This window comes from Suricata suricatta, chromosome 9 (genome assembly GCF_006229205.1).
Source record: "Suricata suricatta isolate VVHF042 chromosome 9, meerkat_22Aug2017_6uvM2_HiC, whole genome shotgun sequence".
Taxonomy (NCBI): Eukaryota; Metazoa; Chordata; class Mammalia; order Carnivora; family Herpestidae; genus Suricata; species Suricata suricatta.
In genome coordinates this window covers 133,196,969-133,217,874 of record NC_043708.1, presented here as the reverse complement: position 1 = coordinate 133,217,874, position 20,906 = coordinate 133,196,969, and the positions used below count along the sequence as shown (strand labels likewise).

At 43.4% G+C, this 20,906-nt stretch overlaps 1 protein-coding gene across 4 annotated transcripts in view; it reads left to right on the top strand.

The window, feature by feature from the left end:
* The window catches only part of NTRK3 (neurotrophic receptor tyrosine kinase 3), a 301,136-nt gene that overhangs the window by 185,644 nt on the left and 94,586 nt on the right, over window positions 1-20,906 (top strand). Inside the window, exon 12 of one of the 4 annotated variants that reach the window (XM_029952432.1) lies at window positions 19,424-19,558. The exons of the other annotated variants lie outside the window; for them this stretch is intronic. Coding sequence (XP_029808292.1) covers window positions 19,424-19,558 — 135 coding nt within the window. The remainder of the gene's footprint in view (window positions 1-19,423; window positions 19,559-20,906) is intronic. 4 annotated transcript variants of the gene reach the window in all.

Here is a 20,906-nt window from a genome sequence, read left to right as displayed (position 1 = left end):
GCACGTGAATGGTTTCTTCAGCAGGTCTATAAGTTCATGGTGTTGCCTCAAAGTTCTAGGCTTCCTGGTTGATCTCACATAGCTGTCAGCTATATCCAGAACATTCTTTGTGTGCTTCCCATCTGTCAGCTTCAAAACACAAGGGAGTGCCTAGCATTTGATTGCCTCAGTAAAGAATTAGTCAAATAAGTCAATAATTTTTATCTCTCTTGTCACCTTCTCAACCCTAGGCCTACCTTTTTCTCTGTGATTATTGGGTGGAACTAAGGATTCACATACTGGCATGCTGCTCTTGATGGATTGAAAGTCTTCTTCTGGCCTTAGAGGATTTTCTAAAATGACACTTGAGTTTCTGAGATTCACTAAATAGACCTTCACCTAGACTTGCTTACTAATCTTCCCAGGCATCTTTTTTCTTCTCTTAGTTTGGGGAGTATGCTTTTTGGTTTTGTTTTTTCTTTAATATATCCATACCTTAGTTATAATAGGCTGAGATTCACCTGATTAGTCATGCTTGTTTTAATTTTTTTGTTGTTGGGTTTTAAGGACCTGGGTATTTTGATTCTTAAGAGTCTTGTTTTCCCTTGGCTTCCAGGAAGTTGTTTTTTTACCTAGTATCACAGGTTTTCTGTTGGGCCACAGGTTTTTAATGCTGTTTCTCTCCATTTCAACACGAGGTTAATAGTGAGATTGTACACCTAATTGTCTCTTGCTTTGCTACTCCAGGATCAAATATCTAATGATTAAAGCAGAGATCCTGAAGATTCTCCAACTGGTAGTTCCTGGTAGGTGAGGAAATTGATTAAAATAGAAGTCCCCTGTCCTTCTTGTAATTCCTAGAACCCTCAATGAGCAGACATAAAGTTTGAGGCACATACATAAACACTATCAACAGATTCACCATTTCCTTGAAGGAAGAGTCAGGTTGCTGGAAGAAATGTCTTGAACAAGGTCTTCCATTATCCATCCTTGATTGAACTTATGTCCGTCCTTTGGGATTTTATGATGGTCCAGTTCTCCTGTATGATCGTGAGTGCTTTATTGGCTTGAGGAGTGGAGAAGATTGAAAACTGCTCAGCTCTTAGATTTTCACTTTGAAAGCAACAGTATTTTTCATAGAGAGGAAATCCTTTTTCTACTACCAATGGCTTTCTCTATGAATAACTCTCATGAAGACTTCTCCATAAATACTTCCGATGATGAGGAGTTCACAAACTCCCATGGGCCATTTTTGTATCAATGCATAAATATTTATACTTTATAAACTTTATTTTTATCAAATACTGTTTTCATTTAACAACTGATACATATTTATGGATTGGAAGACTTGATGTTGTTAAGATGGCCATACTTCCAAATTGACTTACAGATTCAACATGATCTCTGTCAAAACTCCAGGCTGCCTTTTGCAGAAATTGACATGCTAATCTTAAAATTCCCTTAGAACTCAAGGGATCCAGAATAGCCAAACAGTCTTAAAAAATAACGAAGTTGGAGGACCTAAACTTTTCAACTTCAAAACTTGATACAAATCTATAGTAATTGAGATAGTGTGGGACTTGGCAGAAGCATGAACATATACATCAGAGGAATAGAAGTGAGAGACTCGAAATAAACCCTTACCTATATGTTCAGTTGATTTTCAACAAGGTTTCCAAGACCATTCCACAGGGATAGATAATCTTTTCAGCAAGGTGCCAGGACAAGTAGATATTCACATGCAAAAGAATGAAGTTGGACCCCTTACCACACAGTATACACAAACATGAAAATGGAACTAAGACCTAAATGTAATAATTAAAACTATTACACTCTTAGAAGATAACATAGGTAAAAATATCTATTGGCTTGGATGAGGTAATGGCTTTTTAGATAGGACATCAAAAGCATGAGAAACAAAAAATATGCATACATGGAAATTAATCAGGGTGGAAAACTTTTGTGGTTCTAAGGATGCCATCAAGAAAATGAAAAGACAGTATACAGAATGGGAGTAAATATTTGCAAATTACATACCTAATAAGGGAATTGTGTCCAGGATATATAAAGAACATTTTCAACTCAGAAAAAGACCATGTAACCAGTTGAAAAGTAGGCAAATGATTGAAATAGATACTTTTCCAAAGATATACAAATGGCTAATAAGACCATGAGAAGAGGCTCAACATCATTAGCCATTAGGGAAATGCAAAACCATAGTGAGGTATCACTTCATACCCATTAAGATGGCTATACGCAAAAAGTTGGACAGTAAGAAGTTGTAGTAGATGTGGAGAAACTGGAACATTCATATACTGCTGGTAGGGAGAAACAATGGTGCAATCACTTTGGAAAACAGTTGGTTGTTTCCTCAGGATGTTAAACACAGAGCTGCCATCTACCCACCAATTCCTCTTCTAGTTATTTACTCAAGAGAGTTGGAAACGTGTGATACACACAGTCCCGATACATGGATGAACCTTGAAAACATTATGCAAAGTAAAAGAGACCAGACACAAAAAAGCTATATATTTCATGATTCCATTGATAGGATTTGTCCAGAATAGACAAATCTCATGGGACAGAGAGAAGTGGAGGCCGGGGGCAGGAAGGCGGGAGGGTTGGGGAGTGACTGCTGATGGGTCTGCATGGTTTTGTTGGCTGGTTATAAAAATGTTCAGGAATTACATAAGGGTGTGATACTCGTACAGTTTTTGGATGTACTAAAAACCACTGGATTGCATACTTTAAAATGGTAAATTTTATGGCTTGTGAATCGATTTTTACAAATTAAAAAAAAAGCAAACCTACCAACTCAAACAGATGCCTGCACCTTGCTTGTTGAGCTAGATAATGGAGGTTTTCAGAGGAGGGGCTAGGGGCTGGCTTCGTCGTGTTGAGGGTCTGGGTACTCAAGGGCATGGCTAGTTGCCAACTGGTGCTGGTGTACTTCAGCATTTTAACAATGGTATGAATATGCTGGTACTTATCCACTGACCATTAGCTCTTACCTATGCCTGAATCCTGCTCCTATTGGGAGCAACTGAAAGCATATATAAGTCACATATGACTTGAATATGACCATCATAACACCAAGAAGCTGGAGCTCTGAAAAGCCAGACTCCCTTAGTCTATAGGCCAGGAGTTGATAAAGATCAGCATTGCAATGAATATATTTTTTAAATGTTTATTTATTTTTGAGAGAAAGACACACAGAATGTGAGCTGGGGAGGGTCAGAGAGAGAGGGAGACACAGAATCCGAAGCAGGCTCCAGGCTCTGAGCTGTCAGCACAGAGCCCGAAACAGAGCTCGAACCCACAAACTGAGATCATGACTTGAGCGATCGAGCCACCCAGCCAACCCCTACAATTAATATTTTTGCATAGAGTCTCACAGAAAGTGGTAGAAACATGTCTAGTTCTATTAAATTTTATTATAATGCATATGGAAGCTCCCTTCTCCCTTCCCCACCCCCCATTCTCTTTGTCTCTCTATCTCTCCCTCTCCCACTCCCCCTTCCTCCCTCGCTCCCTCCCTCCCTCTCCCTCTCTGGAGAGGGTCATTGCATTTCCCAAGAAGCCGCTATTGTCTGTCGCAATGCCATCTTCCTTATTTGAATTCAGAATTGCACGAGCTATCCCATGTCTTAGAGATATGTCATGTTGGAGGTAAACTCTTCCAATTCAACAGTGTCCTCAGCTATACATCAAACCCATGCCCATAGCAGCCTGTGTGATGGAGCCCACTGTATTCTTCCCAGGGAAATAAATACATGGCCCAACACATAGGAAATGAAATTCACATGAGAGAAAAGAAGACATCTACATGTTATTTATTCATTTACATCCCATCTCATTGCAAAAAGTGTTTGAGGTGTTTTCCACAAATGTATGCAAGCAGTGAAACAAGATGAATGAAGGGGATGACAGACAGTATCTGGAAATGGGGGGGGGGATACATGTAAGGGCATAAAACTAGTGGCAAGAGTTGACTATTAAGTGCGAGCTGCTGCAGGGGGCTTGCAGATTTGGCTCTGGGCATCCTAGTGGCCAAAGCACAGAGGTAAACATTACAGACTACAGGCAGTTGTTCCGAGGAAGAATAACTTTTCCAAATGTTGTGGGCTAACAGAAGCTTCTCCCACAGCACCTCATAAAAAGCAGAGTGTGGGATGCAAAGTTACACTCTCCAGCATCCTGAAAATAGATCCAATGGTGCACCTCTTGGGAATGTTGGTTAAAATATCCTTTGATGCAAGTCAGTGGCTTCATGCTCAAACCCACTTCACAGCGTGGGTGGGGGGGTAGGTGGAAGAGAGAAAGCTTCAGAAGCACCCATGGGAAGCTCCTCTTACTCTGGGGAGACCCAGGCAGTACCTGCAAAAGTGGGTGGGGGCGCTTTGGGGAAATCCATCGTTGAGGCCCGATAAAAGTGCCATCTGCCATCTCCATACGTCACATCTGGGGCCTTGCTGGTTAGCTTCTGCCAGTAATGCCCTTCCCATCCTACTCCCACCTCTGCCCAGGCTTTCCTTCCCAGGCTTATTGGAACTTGATCATGTGAGGCAGTAAATCACTGAAGTCCAGAACAAATCTCCTTTGACATTTTTATCTCGACTCTTCTGGGGGCCTTTAATTAGCATGATTGCTGAGTGGGCGATGGCTCAGATGAAATCTGTATTACTCTTGGCCAGCATCATGGTTATTGAAGTTTCTCTCGTTTCTGTTTCTGGTCATCTAGGAATGACTCTGATTAAAAGTGACTGAAAACCCCTTAATATGGTCTAATAAGGGATGGTTGGCAGTGCATTAACATGGATTAAAAAATGCACCAGAATATGAACTTTTATGACTGTAAAAAACTTACTCGTAAAGTTCACTAGGGCTTGTTTGCCACTCTGGCTCCCACAGGAACTTGGTGTACCTGGCCACTGCATGGTAATACTGTGCTGGCTTGTCCATTGCCCCATAGCTCATGCAGCCCAGGCGTCCGTGGCCACACTGCCCACAGCTCCGACATCCTCAGCCCTTGTTAACAGTCCCTGGTCTTTGGGGGAGCATCAGAATATGTTACGATGAAAGATGGAACTCTGGGTGGCATTAAGGGGCCTGATGCCCCAGTTTCTGAAGTGCACGTGGCACCCTTTCTCATCCAGGGTGAGTCAGCTCCCTAGGGGACGCATGAGAATGACTGGAGACATACTTGGTTGTCCTCGCAGGGTGGAAGGTGCTACTGGCATCTAGTGGGTAGAGTTGATGCTGCTAACCATCTTACAATGCAGAGGATAGCCTTCCACAATCGAGAGCTATTGGGCCCCAAATTTAATAGCATTGAGGCCACGAAGTCCTTCACTCATAACTTTCAAAGCAGATTCCCACATTTCATTGCTTGAAGTTCAGAATGGCCTGGTGAAAGAGAAGGCATACAAGTCTTACGTCTGTTTTACAGGTTAAAAAATGGAAGCTTACAGTGATAGTGACCCTTTCCTTTCCCTCAGGGCCAGGCCATCTAGTTCTCATTTTATTGCCACTCACACAGATTGCCTGGGGTGATGTGAGCTTTGGGGTCTCTGCACATGTCCAGAAGGGGTACAGTTTTACCTAAATATTTAATGCACATCTCTGGAGAAACCGTGACCCCAGATGTCTTATGCAGGAAAGGTACCCCAATTTTCTATCTTTTCCTTGGACATGAAAGAACATGTACCCATTGAAAAGTACTGTAAGAAGGTAAGAGTTGGTCATACTTGATACTTGGAGAAGAGTGAGGTCATTACAGTGGGTAAAAACATGATTATTTGCACAGTCTGCTACCAGTTCACACATTCACATGCTTTGGGGGCCCTGGTGGTTACGTAATGTGGGAGAGTCTACTGTGACAATAGTGGGGGGGTGTTTTCTGAATTGAGAGCACATGATAGGCCCCAAAGCATTCATATAAAACTTGCACCCCTTAGCTATCTGTGTGTCTGTCTGGGTGTCTATTTGCAGGTGAAATACCTTCCAGCACTGTTGACTTAGTGGGATAATCAACCTGAGAAGGGTCACCCAGAATGATAAGAATATAATCACACTCTCACTGCCTAGAGAGTTTAAAGGATTTGTAGGTTTAGGGGACTCGGTAATAGAGATAGTTCAAAGCAGGCACATCCTTGCCTTTTCTCTCTTCTTAGGCCATGCATGGCTGTGACATTGTACATTGCCTGTGGGTCACATTTGCAATTAGCATCTCATTCATGCTGATTGTGGCCGAGCACTGAACTGTGTACTTCACATACATACCTGTAACCCATTGGTCATCACCATTCTAATTACCCCCATTACACAGCGGAAAGACTGAGCTCAGGGGGCTGATATCCCTGCGTGTGATCCACACCTTGACCACGGAAGCAGAAGGGACACTGAGGATGCGCTCATTCTCCTTTCCTGGGTTGCGATGTGAACCATTCATGGCAGGTGTATTTTACTCTTAGCGCTTCCACCATGGAAGATACTCTCATCCTCCTTCGAAGAACAGGAACCAGGGCCCACTAAAGCATTGAATGAGTTGACTGTGATAATGGTATAGAGCATAGCAATGACATGTCCTGCCTGCTAAAGCAGCCAGTGTGCTTGGGGGGTGGGGGGGAGTGGATAATAGACAGAGGGAAATCCCCCAAAGAATTCATCCACATACACAAAAGCCTCTGAAATAAATTGCCCCAACGTTAGTCTCTGTTCTTTTACTTATCTTATCAAACCTAAAGCAGCCCTGCTCTGAGTGAAGTGCACTTCTGAGAACGTGGCACTGTGTGCCACGATGCAATGGCTTGAAGAGCATCATTTAATGGCAGGTGTCTTGCCTCGGGTCTGACGAAGGTAAGTCAAGGGCATAAGGTTTCTAATTCCTATTCTAAGTGTTGCCACGCTCTCTTTAAGAGTTGCAGGAGTGAGCTGAAAGATCACCTACCCTCTTGCACCTGCTCCTCTCCGGGTGCCCCCAGTACTGCTACTGTTCCTGTATTATCAGTCCCACTGGAGAGACCGGGCCCTGCCCAGACCCCCAATTTGCCGGCATCCAGCCTGCTATGGGTTCCCCCTGTAGCCCAGAGGTCCACACACTAGGCAGTGTGCAGGTCCAATCTAGGCCACCACCTGTTTCTGTGCAGCACAAGAGCTAAGAAAGTTTTTTATATTTTTAAATGGTTGGAAAAATATCAAAAGAAGAATCATCTTTCGTAACACATGAAAATGATATGAAATTCAAATTTCAGTGTCCATAAATAAAATTTATGGGAACACAGCCACACTCATTCATTACCCATCATCTGTGGCTGCTTTCACTCAACGGCAGAGTTGAGTACTTACAACAGACCCGTAAAGCCAGAAATATTTACTATCTGGCCCTTGACAGGAAAAGCTTGCTGGCCTCTGCCCTCTTCTGCCGACCACCACCCATCCTCTCTTCTGTTCACCTTTATCTGCTCTCAGACCATCCTTTCTTTCAAATCCTTCAAGGCTCCCCCATGACCCAAGCTCCTACTGCCCTGAGCTAATCATCTCCCATTTATTTCCTGATGAGAACCCTTCGCACTTCCTCAGATGTAGTCTGGTTAAGGCCATTACCAAGACCATCCCTCACATGGCTCTTTCTGCTGGGGATCACCTTCCTTTCCATCTTCTCACAGGGAATTCTTATTTCTCCTTAAAGCCTCATTGAAAATGCAACCCGCTCCAAGGAGGATGAGTCTCCCACTGTAGTTGACCTCTAGGAATGCCCCATTGGTCTCCTGGCACTGATTTTATGACAGGGGTTCCTTTCTGTTTCAGCCAAGGCTGGAGGGTTTTCATGAGGGTCGAGGTCTCAAAGGTGGGAGCACCCCACACCCCCATCATGTTGAGTTGGTGCCTGCAGGCTGAGTGTGTCTGCTTGCTCGGGGACTCCCTGGGCTCCCCCAAATACTGCTTTCCCCGGATGTGTGACTCCTGTGACTTTAAGGAGGCTTGGTCTCTCCAAACCATGTGACATTGGTTTGAAAGTAAGAAACAGAATTCCACATTTGGAAATTGATTTTTAACATTAAGTGGAGGGTCCATTGTCATTAGCTGATACATCATTTAATCCAAATCTCTTATCCATGAATCCTCCCGTGCTGTATCTATTGATACATCACCTGTCTGTCTTCATTTATCCGTCCATCTGTCTTCAGCTCCTGTCATCAGTTCACAGCAGTCCCTGCTTCTGCGTTCTCCCCACCATGCAGCCCCACTACCATCACTTATTGAAGTCCCATTGTTTGAGGTGACTCCCACGTTGTCCCCAGTACTGGTTCCCACTACCCATGCTGATCTTGTGCCCGTTTCTCTTTACTCCTGAGTATGTTCCAGCTGAATCCTACTCTCTGCATTTCTGGAAGGACATCTCTGTCTCCGTTTGCTAAGGCTTACATAACACAGTTCCACCAACTGGATAGCTTAGAACAAGATTTACTGTCTCATGGGCCAGAAATCCAAGGCCAAGGTGTTGCTGGGACCACGCTCACTCTGAACACACTAGGAAAGGATTTGTCCCATGCCTCTTTCCTGGCTTCAGGTACTTTGCTGATCCCCTCAGACATTCCTTGTAGACACATCAGCCTAATCTCTGCCTTCCTGTTCACATGGTATTGTGTGTGGGGGGCAGTGGGGTGGTGGATGTCTATCTGTGTTCCAAATTTCCCATTTTTATAAGGGCACAGTCCTATTGGATTAGGGTCTGCCCTCATGACCTTACCTTTTTAGCTTGATCATCTTGAAAGACTCTGTTTCCAAATAAGGTCACATTCTGAAGTGCTAGGGTTACTTGGGGGGGGGGGCACATACAATATGTCCCTAATAATCTCCCACTTGCTGTACTTTTCTTAAGCTGCTCCCATCATTTGGAATACCCGTCCCAGCACTGTATTTCTGCCTAGTGACCATCTACACTACGTCCTCTTTCCCTTCACATGTGTCATTCCTTCACTGAACTCCCACAGCTGTAGGCAGGTACCTCTCTCTTGCCACTCACTAGAGTATATCCCATATCTCAGCATTTGTTTTAGGAGTCCGGTTGACTGTACACTCCCCCACCCTCTTTTTTGACTCCTGGAAGATTAATACTCAGATATTTGGAAAATTAGTGCTAGGTAAGTTTAAAAAGTTGTATCCCTCACATATTTGACACCGGATTTTAAGCTTCTAGTCTAGAGCAGTAATCATGTCTTCTTTTTTTTTTTTTTTTTTTTTTTTTTTTTTTTTTTTTTTTTTTTTTTTTTACTGTTTTATTTATTTTTGAGAGAGAGAGAGAGAGAGAGAGACTGAGCACAAGCAGGGGAGGGGCAGAGAGAGAGATAGAGATACAGAATCCGAAGCAGGCTCCAGGCTCTGACCTATCAGCACAGAGCCTGATACAGGGCTTGAACCCACAAACCATAAGATCATGACCTGAGCCAAAGTCAGATGCTTAACTGACTGAATCGCCCAGCCGCCCCTATTATGTCTGACTTCAGTTGGTATTCCCACTTCCTTTTTCCACTTCTGAACATAGTTTCCCATGAGCACTGGTGATCCTCAGCATGCATCAGCAATTTAGAGATTTGGAGCACAATGGAAGCAGGGATTTGAGTTTTTCTTTGCTGGTGTCCACCACAGTTGTCTGTCATTGCAAAGTTCTGATGCTTTGTGACCCATACAACATATATCTGCTGCTGTTAATTTGGGTATTTAGGGAGATTGTGATACTTCTGCTGCCCAAAATGAATGCATCTTTTTTGTATGTCTCTTTTTCTACATGTTTACACTACAGAAATTGAAGAGAGTCCTAAGATAATTCAAGAACTGTTGCTTTATACAGATGTATAGTGGAGCCCTTCTCTGTCTTATTTTCATCTTCCCTTCCATTATCATCTTCAATATCTTCTTTATCAACATTAATCATGGGAATTCAGAGCCAGAAAAACAACTCACAAGTTTATATTATTTAATTGTTAGGGCTATAAATTTAGAATGCACCAGTCCCCTGATCCTATTAGCCATACCCTACTCTAAGATAATCTTCTTACAATTGATACCACCCAGGGATTTGGACTTTGTTGATTACATTTCCTGCTAGACTCTGGCATTTGCTTTTTGCTCATTGGATCTTAAACAATATGGTCATGACCCTGAGGAAAGTCAGGTACCTTGGGGTACCAGACAGAGTTGAGGACTTTGCTTCTGGGAGGGCTACATACTCAAGTCAGGGGTAGGAGGCATTGATGCTAAGATAACAATTTTTTTTTTCTTTCCTTACCTCACAGAGATATTTTGAGGCTAACATAATCATTATTTAAAGTTTTTGGAAGGAGAAATGGCTTGCAAATGCCAAGATACTATTGTCGATCCTCAAAATAATGTGGCATATTGTTATACAGATTCACATACACACGAGTCATACCACACGGTTCTGAAAAACAAGGTTTCTATTCTCTAAAATTCTGATCTGTCAGGTGGGAAAATAGGGAGAGATGTTGCACGTGCATCCTTCCTGGGTTTCAAAGGAGTTAAGTGCAGATTCTGACTCAGGTTTGGAATAGAGCCTGAGATTTTTCATTTCTAGCAAACTCTCAGGTGATGCTGCTATTGCTGGTCTATGAACCACACTTTAAAAAGAAAAATGTTTGGTTTGAGAGAGACAGAGACCATGTGAGTGGGGGAGGGGGAGAGAGAGAAGGAGACAGAGAATTCCAAGCAGGCTCAGTGCTGCCAATGCAGAGCCCAACACAGGGCTTGAACTCACAAAACCATGAGATCATGACCTGAACTGAAAACAAGAATGGGAGACTCAACCAACTGACCCACCCAGGTGCCCCCTAAGAACTGACACTTTGAGTCCTCAGGGATTAGAGGATGGGAAAACCACTGTAGCCACAGAGAAGTCAAGAGAAAGAAGCCAAGAGAAGCCAAGAGAAAGAAGGAGATTAGAAAAGTAGGAAGATGAGCAAAGTGGCACAGTGTTGTAAATGTAAATGGCATAAGAAATATGGGGTGGTCAAGGTGCCACATGGGTGGTATGATCAAGCTAAAGAGGAATGGGGAAAATCTGGATGTGGAGTAATCATTGGTGACCTTAAAAGAGAGTAGTTTCTCTGAAAGGAATAGAACTTAGATTATGGAAAGTTAAGCATGAGTGATCTTGTGGCAGTGAGAGTTATAGTTGGAATCAAGTTATGCAAAATGTTGGTGCCCCAAAGAACTAAGGATATGGAATGATAGTAAATAGTATGGTAAAGTGGAGGACATTGCTCCATCATTTACTTGGTTGTGAGTCTGGGTTTGATAGGTGTGTATGTACCAAAAGACAGAGGTGACTATATATAGATTTCTGCAAAAAGAGGAATAGAAAGAGGAGAGGTGGAAGATGCCGCATATAGGAAGTGATTTAAGATGGAAGTTGGAGATAGGATTGAAGACATCATTTAAATGATTAGCTTTGGACACAAGGAAAATACATGTTTTCTCTAATGTGGAAAGAAAGAAAAATGATTGGGTTCTGATCAAGATGGTGTAATGAGTTTATGCTTTAGTGTATGCTTTGCTCAAAACATAAAGCAGTGACATAAAAACATAAAAAGACATACCTAGTCCCCCCCCAACAAATTAAATGACCTTGTAGACCAGAAATAATACAGAAATAAAAGATGATGAGCAGAGCTACAGCCGTTCTCTTGCTGGGCTTCAAGTCTAGAGGCAGAAAGTAGGCATGGGAATTTAGCTCTGAAGGGATCTGCAGAACTACAGTGTTCCAAATTATTAGGGGATTTGACTAACTGCTTGGAGTCATGGGCTGGAACAAACTTTCACACTGATGAAATAATATTGTCATCCCCTGTATGGGAGCACAGGAAACTGAGCCTATGAAGTGGGGGAGAGAGGATAAAGGTGCAGCCTTTGAGATGATGAACTGAATTAAGCTACCCAAGTATCCGAAGACTGTTCTGCTATACACCTACTACTACTGTCTAGGGGCCCCAAAGCTTTCACCATAAGACTAATTCAAAATTGATGTTGTAAGGGCCCAGGTGGAAGCAACAGTAAGAACAGCAGTAACAACAAAAACATTAGACAATGATGGGTGAATGAAAAAGGAAAAGGAAAAAAAAATTCTACTTAAAATGAACTATAATTGAAAAGCATGAAACACATGGAAAAAATGTAATGATTAGGATGCTGGTGATCATGACTTACTCAGCAGTATTCTGGTGATCTTAGCCAATGCAATAAGACAAGAAAAGGAATACAAGAATTAGAAAGACTGATGATTACCCTACTCATGAATGCTATGATCACCCTACAGAGAACATCAGAAAAGTATAGAACTAACTGGAGAGTTCAGCACAATTCCAAATACAAGATCAGTAAACAAAAATCAATATATTCTCTAGAATCAATTTTCCCATTAGAAAATTTACCTGAAAACAAATCACATTTGCAATAGCAAAAATGGAATAAAACAAAAAAATGAAGCTCTGAAAAAGTATAAATCTCACAAATATATGCAAGATTTTATGTAAAATATAAAACATTATTAATAATAGAAAAACAGTAAATGGAGCATATATCTTCATCATGAATAGGAAGAACCAATATAATAAGTTGTTGATACTCCCCCAACTCTATAAGTAAAATACAGTCACTAAAAATCCCAGCAGGGATTTTGAAGGCACTTGCTTGATAAGATTATTCTGTAATTTATATGGAAGAATGAAAGACAATAGTTAAGGTATTAAAAAAAAGAAGATAAAGATTGAGGAGATTTGTTGTAGTAGACAAAAGGACATTATAAAGTTGTAGAAATTAAGACAGCAGAGACAAACAGGTCAAAGTATAATATTTTTTAACTACTCAGAAAACATACATGCATATGTGGGTAGTTATATAAATCTAGACAGACAGATGTGTGGGTGTGTGTGTATTTTTGATATGTCACTGCAAATCAGTATATATTATATATATATATATAGTAGACTATAAATATCATAAAGGGAAAGATGTGTGTATTTTTGATATGTCACTGCAAATCATTACATATTATATATATTATGCATATATATAATAGTAGATTATAAATATCATAAAGGGAAAGATTAGTGCATTTGACTATATCAGTTTAAAAACAAATCTATGTAAGATTCCATATACTAAGTTAAAAGACAAGCCATAGACTAGAGGAACATAATTCCAACCCATGTATCCAACAGAGAATTTGCATACAGAAATAAATAAGCGCCTACAAATAAAAAAGACCAACAACTATTACATATAGATACATACTTCACATATCTATGTATCTATGGATACAGATATATACTTTACATATCTATCTACACACGCATTGTATATGATACACAAGCACAGTGAGGAGAGGCTATGAATAGACAGTTCACAGATCAGGAAACTCCAGCTAAGACAAGAACACAACCTCAGAAGTAATCAGGAAGACACACCTTGAAATATAAGGAGATGACATCTACCACGTATAATATAATATCTGATATAGGGATATAGGGCAAGACGTTCACCCATTTAGTGATGATAGAAATAGGAGTCCTAGCACTTTGGGGAAACATTAAAGAACACACTGAAGGATTTATGTACTCTAAGTTATAAGGAGATCCTCTCCAGCCATTCTTCTCAAACATTTTTTTGCACACATATCACCTGATGTTGATTTAGTGGGATGCCAGATTTTCCATTTTTACGAAACTCCCAGCTGCCACTGCTGCTGCTGCCACTGCCACTGGTGGTCCACATGCCCACACTTTGAGTAACAAACCTCTAGAGTAGACGTCAGCAAATGGTGTCCTTTGGGCCAAGGGCCAAAGGCAGCTCCCATCTGTTTTTGTAAATAAAGTTTTATTGGAACATGGTTATTTATTTATGTGTTGTCTATGGCTTGCTTTTAGACTACAATGGCAGAATTTAGTAGTGGCAACAGATTTGATGATTTGTATAAAGCCTAAAATATTCATTGTCTTTATGTAGGAAAAGTTTGCCAACCGCTACTCTAGAGAAACTCCCACACTCACATGAAGAGACTTGTGTGATAATATTTATTGCAACTTTTTTTTTAATAATGACAAAATGGAAACAAATGGTGGTTGATAGAACTGGTAAATGATTTGTAGTACGCTTGCATGTAAGACTACATCAGTTAAAATTAATGAGAGCTACATGAATCAACAAAGGTCAGCATAGATAAATCTGGAAAACATCCCTTGTTTAGGCAAAATAATGTTGTGATTTGCTTATTGGTATATACCTAGGCAGCAAAATTATTCAAAGGTGCTTAGAAATGATAATCTCCTATTTCCAGGAAGTGGTTAATTCTGATTTGGGATAAACACAGGAACAGGATCTTGGACAGACTCATTTGGGTTTACAACTATGGCTGTAATGTATGATTTCTCTCAAAATTTGGGAAGAAGATATCAGAATATTGTAAGTTGTTAATACTGGGTGGTGGGCACATAGTTTTGCTGTTCTCTATACTTCATGAATATTTCAAAGGTTTGAAAAGAATAATAAGAATCAAGAAAGGGAAAAAGGAAGCTGAATAGAAAGACAGGCATCTTGAAGTTCAGGGAGTGGCTGGGGGGATGAAGATAAAGGTTCTCAACACCTGAGGCTCCCTCTCCTCTTAGCTAAACAAGAAGAGGAGATGTTCTGGTGTTTCAGATTGTCCCTTATAAAGTTAATTTTGAGAATGGTGAACACATGACTAATTTTACTCCATGGCTTATGGAGTATTTTGGTTTTAAAAGGTCACTTCATCCACATCATAGAGTGGAATGAATTTCCCTTTCTCTGGGACTAACATTCATTCCTTTCAGCCAGGATCTGCTTATTGTTGGGACAGTCTTCCTGATGCCAAGGGTGGTGCCCCCCAGCACATCCTCCTACTTCTGAGTGCAAGCCTTGGAAATACCCATCAGGAAGTGTCATAAGAGCATTCAGCCTTCCTTCGGGGGCTACCCTCTTCCTGTCATCTGAGGATCTCCGTATTCCGTGCCCTTACATGTCACCTGGGTGTGGATGCCCTCCTGCCGTGACTTCCCTTGGGCATGATTCCATGGGCTAAATCACATTTAGGGTGTATTCAGCCTCAGCCCCCTTCCTTGGAGCATCTGCACACAACAGGTGTGGCACATGAGTCAGGGGAGTCTCATCATTTATTTTCCAGGTTGTAGCGCAGCAGCGTGAGAAGAGGTACTGCATACTGATATTGGGTTTCTGTTCCACGCTCTTAGCCAGGAAATACACAAGAGGGACATTTCAGTTCCAAGTACATTTCAGCATCCCGTGGAACCATTTGTAGCATGTTTGTCAATGCCAGGATATGAGGATACTTGGGACAATCATGTCCCAAGAAATAGAATGGCTGTAAAAAGAGGCCTGATAGCTGGCACTTGACAGCCTTTGGTCAGGTGCCTTCTACGTGTAAGCAATGTGGAACACACAGCCTGTGGTGACAATCTAGTGCCACCTTCTCCCTAAAGACAGTGTTGCACACGGTCGTCAGCATGTTTTCTCACTGGGAATTTTATTTCCAAACGCAGTGCCCTCTTACCCATGTGGTTGAGTTCCTGAACTCTCTCTACTTTCTCAGATAGGTTTGTCCCTTGGATGTAGGTGTTGAGGCCCTTCTTTATAATTGTTAACCATGACTAGAGGGAGCATGGGTTTGGTCATTACAAGGCCAGTCAGCAAGGCTGGGCTGAGATGGCGTTGCCTGGCCTTCAATGCACAGCCCAGAACCTAGCGCTGGCTTTGTCTTCATTGTAAAGTTTTAAACTCTAAGACAAACCATGCAGGTATTGTAAGTAAGTGGAAGGGGCCAGGTAGACGATAATAGGGAGTGGTAGCGTACATGGAAAAGCAGAGAACACATGCCCTATCTAAATTGAGTGGCAACCATGTTGCTCTGATTATCACTGTGCAGAAATAGCTGGCCGAGCATTGCCAGAACTCTTGGATGTTCAAGGGAAGCTAGAAATGTGGAAATTTTAAATGTAAAATCTCCCAAGTTTTAAATGTTGGCAACTAAGTTAAAATTTTAAAAAGAAATTGTGCTGAAAAAAGACATATCCCTGAGCCACATATGGCCTATAGGTTAGGTTTTCAACCTCAGAATAAAAGAAGAAGAGATAAGAGAATTTTAAATAAGCTATGTCATGGCCAGCATTCAAGTCTCACCCAGCTGGGTCATTGCTAGCAGCCTTGTGTTGCGTCTAATGGCAGAAGAAAGAACTTAGATCGAAAACAGAGCAGTAGTCACATCAGGAGCCAAAGGTTTAGAGCAAAGGTCCTGTCCCAGGGACCACTGGGACTCCCTGGTGACCTTTATTCCTTGGCCCCATACAAGCAGGAAATGAAGCAAGAGATATCTTTGGTGGAGCTTTTCTTTACCATAATGCACTCTTTCCTGTCCCTCTTGTTCACACGGTGGCCTAGGGGAGGGTGCTGGGAAGAGAGGTCTTCTGGGCACCATGCTTGGCTTCCTAGGGGAATTCTCAGCTATTCTACACTCTTTCTATGGGTGTGACCATATTCTGGGTAACTTCTCTTCTCTCCAAAGTCGTTATCATCTCTCTTTGATCAGGTTTACTTTTCATTCTTCCTGAGCCAAACTCAACGGAAGTGCCATCAAAATGGTGTCCATGTGTAGATACAATTTGGGATTCCTTACTTGGAAGGTCCCTTCAGGCCATGCAAAGTGTTATTGTAAGGGCAGCACAGAAGATGAAGCAGCCTGGGGGAAGGTTAGACCAGGAAGCTGCTGGAGGAGGGCAGGGGCGGGCATGGGGATGCTCATCTCCCTGGCTAGGGAAGCTGTTAGTAAGGAAAGATGACTCTAGCCCTCCATCTGGGGGAGCCTTATATAAAGGTCCTGCCTCCCCTGGAGAATGTCCCCACCACTGCTGCCTTGACCTCCAATTCAGCCTCTTTTCCCTGAATATTAATTTTTAACAAATGGAAGTCATATTGGAAAGTAGTTACAAGGACTTTGGAGTAGAGCTCAGTATAATAGTTACAAGGACTTGGTATAGAGCTTGGGTTGGTATCAGATTCTGCCACAAAGTGAACTTGGTTGGTTGGTTGGTTGGTTGGTCGGTTGGTTGGTTTTTTTAAATATGCTGTTGAGCCTTAGTTTTCCCACATTTAAAATGGAGTTAATAATATCAGCCCTTTCAGGATACTGGGCGATACTGAATTAGCTGCAGGCAAGACCTGGCGCTGTCCCTAACTTACATAGATCTCTGCATGCCAAGGTGCTCAGTGATGCATCTGATGGTAGGGTTGTTACAGCTGGACATGGGCTGGTGGCTCCCTTCTTCATCCATGCCTTCCTGCATACCTCCTGGCTGGGGTATGGTGCAGAGCAGGCCTCTGGCCCTTTCTTCTATCCTATTGTCCCTTTCTGCTCTCTCTCTGGACAAGGATCTGAATTGCTCTGGGCCTCTGGTTTCCTACGAAGGCACCCATGACCTCAGCCCCTGGACCCCTGAGTATTTCATCCCACTCTTGAATATAAAGTGCTTTTCTCAAGTAAGTGCTAAGCATTCATGTGATGTAGCAACTTGAAGATGACAAACGAATACATTTGAAGAGGAAATGTTGGAAAATAATCCAATAGAGCTCCATTTGGTATTGGGCCTTTTATCAAGGCCATAACCTAAACCACGTTATGGAGTTAGGTAATGAAATTATCCTGTCAGAAAACAAAAGGAAGAAACAGGGACAGAGAGGGAGGCCTTGAGAATCTGAAGCTAGGTGAGAAGTATGTAGGCAGAGAAGACACGGGGGAGTTCTCACTGGCAGGTGCCAGAAAGCTGGGGGCTCTAGGCTGCTGAGACCAGGGGTCAGCTGTGGGGCTGTGGTGACCACAAAGAGGGACAGATGATGGGGATCTGCGAGGCAGTCAGAAAAATGGAGAGGTTTGAAGGTCTAGGCCCTTTTGTGTTTGTTGTGTTTGTTGCACAGCCATCGGAACTGTGCCTTCTCTGCTGCAGTGAATACTGAAGCACTTGCCCTTGAAGATTTGACCTGCTTTTGGCTCGGTGGGATTGGCTCCAGTACTTCCATCCAGTACCGTGGGTGCCAGCGCTCCTTCTCCCCCAGCCTGCCTTCCCAGCTCCCCTCCCTTCCCCAGACTCTCCCAGAGTCTCTGGCTCACTTCTCAGGAAACCTATACCTAGACAGTCCCTGAAGACCAGGCTCTGTTCTGAGTTATGGAGCACCCACAGTGAACTCTGTGCTGCACGACTTTGTGTCAAGCTGTCACCAGATGGAGGAAAAGGTTAGAAGCATGGGGGGTCCATGGGGCACGGTGAGCAAAGTCTTCTTTGGAGGTGGGCTTGCCCCTCCTCGGCCATCCCTGCATCCATCTGTGCTTTTCCCAGTCAGTGTCCACGGTGGTCCTGGTTTCCCCTGCCCTCCCCCAAGCAGATGCTTTTTCCTTCCTGCTCCAGGACTGTTCAGAGCAAGAGAGGGGGAGGAATGCAGGATCTTGGACCAGTGCCTCCTATGCTATCAGGATTCAGCACTTAGAATCTTGGAAAGGCTCCACCTGGGAAAGAGTTCCAGAGAAAACAAACTTCAGATCCCGGCTAATATGGGAAAAGGCTCATGTTCACGGAGGCAGCTTCAGGGACCTTGGCAGAAGCTTAGGCAGTCTTGGCCCCTTCCTTTAATGGATCCGACACGAAGCCTTCCAGGACCCATGATGCTGCATGGCCTCCAATGGAGATTTCACTCTCCAGCTATAATGATAAGTCTTTCATAGGAGTGGTCATCCTTGGGTCTACTGAACCAACAGCATTTACTGTTCCAACTTTTTATGCCTTAACTCAAGCAAGAAATATGTTGAGGGACCAAACTGGCCATTCCACCCGCCAATGCCCCGTCTCCTCTTCATTTTCCCTTATCGAGTTGTTTTCCTCTTTGAGATTAGCTGGATTTTTTTTTCCTTAGAAAAGGGACAGAAAGAGGGTCTTGGGACTTGTGGGATCATTGCCCAAGTGATAAGAATCACCCTTCCAGCCCTGGAAATGGCATCCAGAAAAGTAATAATGGGCACAAGTTCAGGTTGCTGTAGCCCAAGGAGGAAGATGGAGAGCCAAGCATGTCAGGGAAGGGGTTGGACAGAATTCATGGGGATGGCAAGTCATTCCTGACTCCCTGGTGGTGCTTTACTGCCACTGTGTGATGCTCTGGGGACAGTGTGTGTGGACTTTCTGCATGAGATAAAGCAGGTGCCCCTGTAGGTAGAGCAGCATTGACCATGAAGCATGGGACAACTGGCGTCTGCTTCTGGCATTGTGCACTTGAAAAATACTTCCCCGTGTTTCTGCGCTTGGGGCTCAATACTGACCATTAATTCCCCCGTATCTGCCTCTTCTGCCAGGGGTCTTTTCAAACATAGACAATCATGGGATATTAAACTTGAAGGACAATAGAGATCATCTAGTCTCATCAACTCACTATATATATGAGGAGCCTGAGGTCCAGAGTGGGGAAGTGTCTTACCCAAGGTCACATGGTGAGTTACCTCCTTTGACGTCTTTGTATGCAGTACAGACCCCTCCCCCAACCGATTTTGATTCTTCAGGTCTTAAGACCTCGTGGAGTCTCCAATATGTCCCAGAGGACTGGGGGATGACTAGGTGTCCAGTGTGGGATTGGCCCTAAAAATCCCTTAGGTCAGAGGAGTCTTCCAGGGAGGCCATGTCATAGGATTGAGGCAAAGGGTATGGGAGAAGCAAGAGAAGGACCACAACCTCGAGAAGGAACAGTGGTGTCCCAGTTCCATACCTCCTAGGCAGGCTGCCCAGACCAGTGCCTTTCCTTCTACCTCAGACCCAAGAGAGCCCTCATCCCTGGTTAGCACAGAGAAGCTATCACAGAAACCTCTCATCCTGAAGCTGAACCTCTCTGTAAACATGACACCATGGACAAGGACGCTTCTGTCTATCTTCACTAATCTGACCCTGCTCCCTGCAGATGGAGGGCGCCCAATGTCCAGATTACTCAACTGTGTTTTGAGCATCATGTGATTCAGGAATGAGGAGAGGAGAGTCTCAATGTAACCAACTCAGTTTGTCCCCATCCCATCCCCAACCTCCGGCTGTCCGCTGTGCCCTTCACATACCTGCCCATAGCTTTCATGAAAAGATAGGCTTGCTCTCATGCACGTGCATGCGCACACACACATACACACACACACTGGACAGACATTATTTCACAGACATTATTATAATCCAGGGTGGATTGAGAAGCCACCATCTGGAGATTTGATCAGGAGCACCCACATCTCTGGACATCCTAATTCAGTCCATGGCAGTGTGGCCAGAAAGGAGCTGAGCTGTCATGCAAGTGGCCACCATTGTCATGCCTCCAGGACATTTTGATCCTCTAGAAGACTTGGAATTACACTAAGGCTGCAAGAGCAGCCATTGTTTTCTAAATTTCCCACTGAGCTGGTGAAATGAGACCAAAAGTCAATGAGAGAGAGCTGGCAGGCTTGGAAGAATAGTGTCTGCTCCCCCACCCCACCCCTCACCCCCCACCCCCCACCCCCTGCAGGTATGGTCATGGGAGTCTATAGAATTCCAGCTCCTAGGGTTAGAAGTGGCCCTCTGGTCCCTTAACAACGCAAGTTCTGAGAACTCATTCCCTCCCACCTCTTTCTCCCAACCCCAGTGACCCTAGTGGCTGTGCCCCTTCCTGAGATGAGGCTGGTTCTGCTCTTCTGAGACAATCCAAGCCCCCCCCCAGCCCCCCCACCCCCCAGTGTCTTGCTCCCTTCCCTTCCTCGGTTCCGGGAGGCCACAGCCAAATGGAGTGTTTCCTGTTTCTCTGACCATGCTTGGTTTTAAGTTAATCCCCTG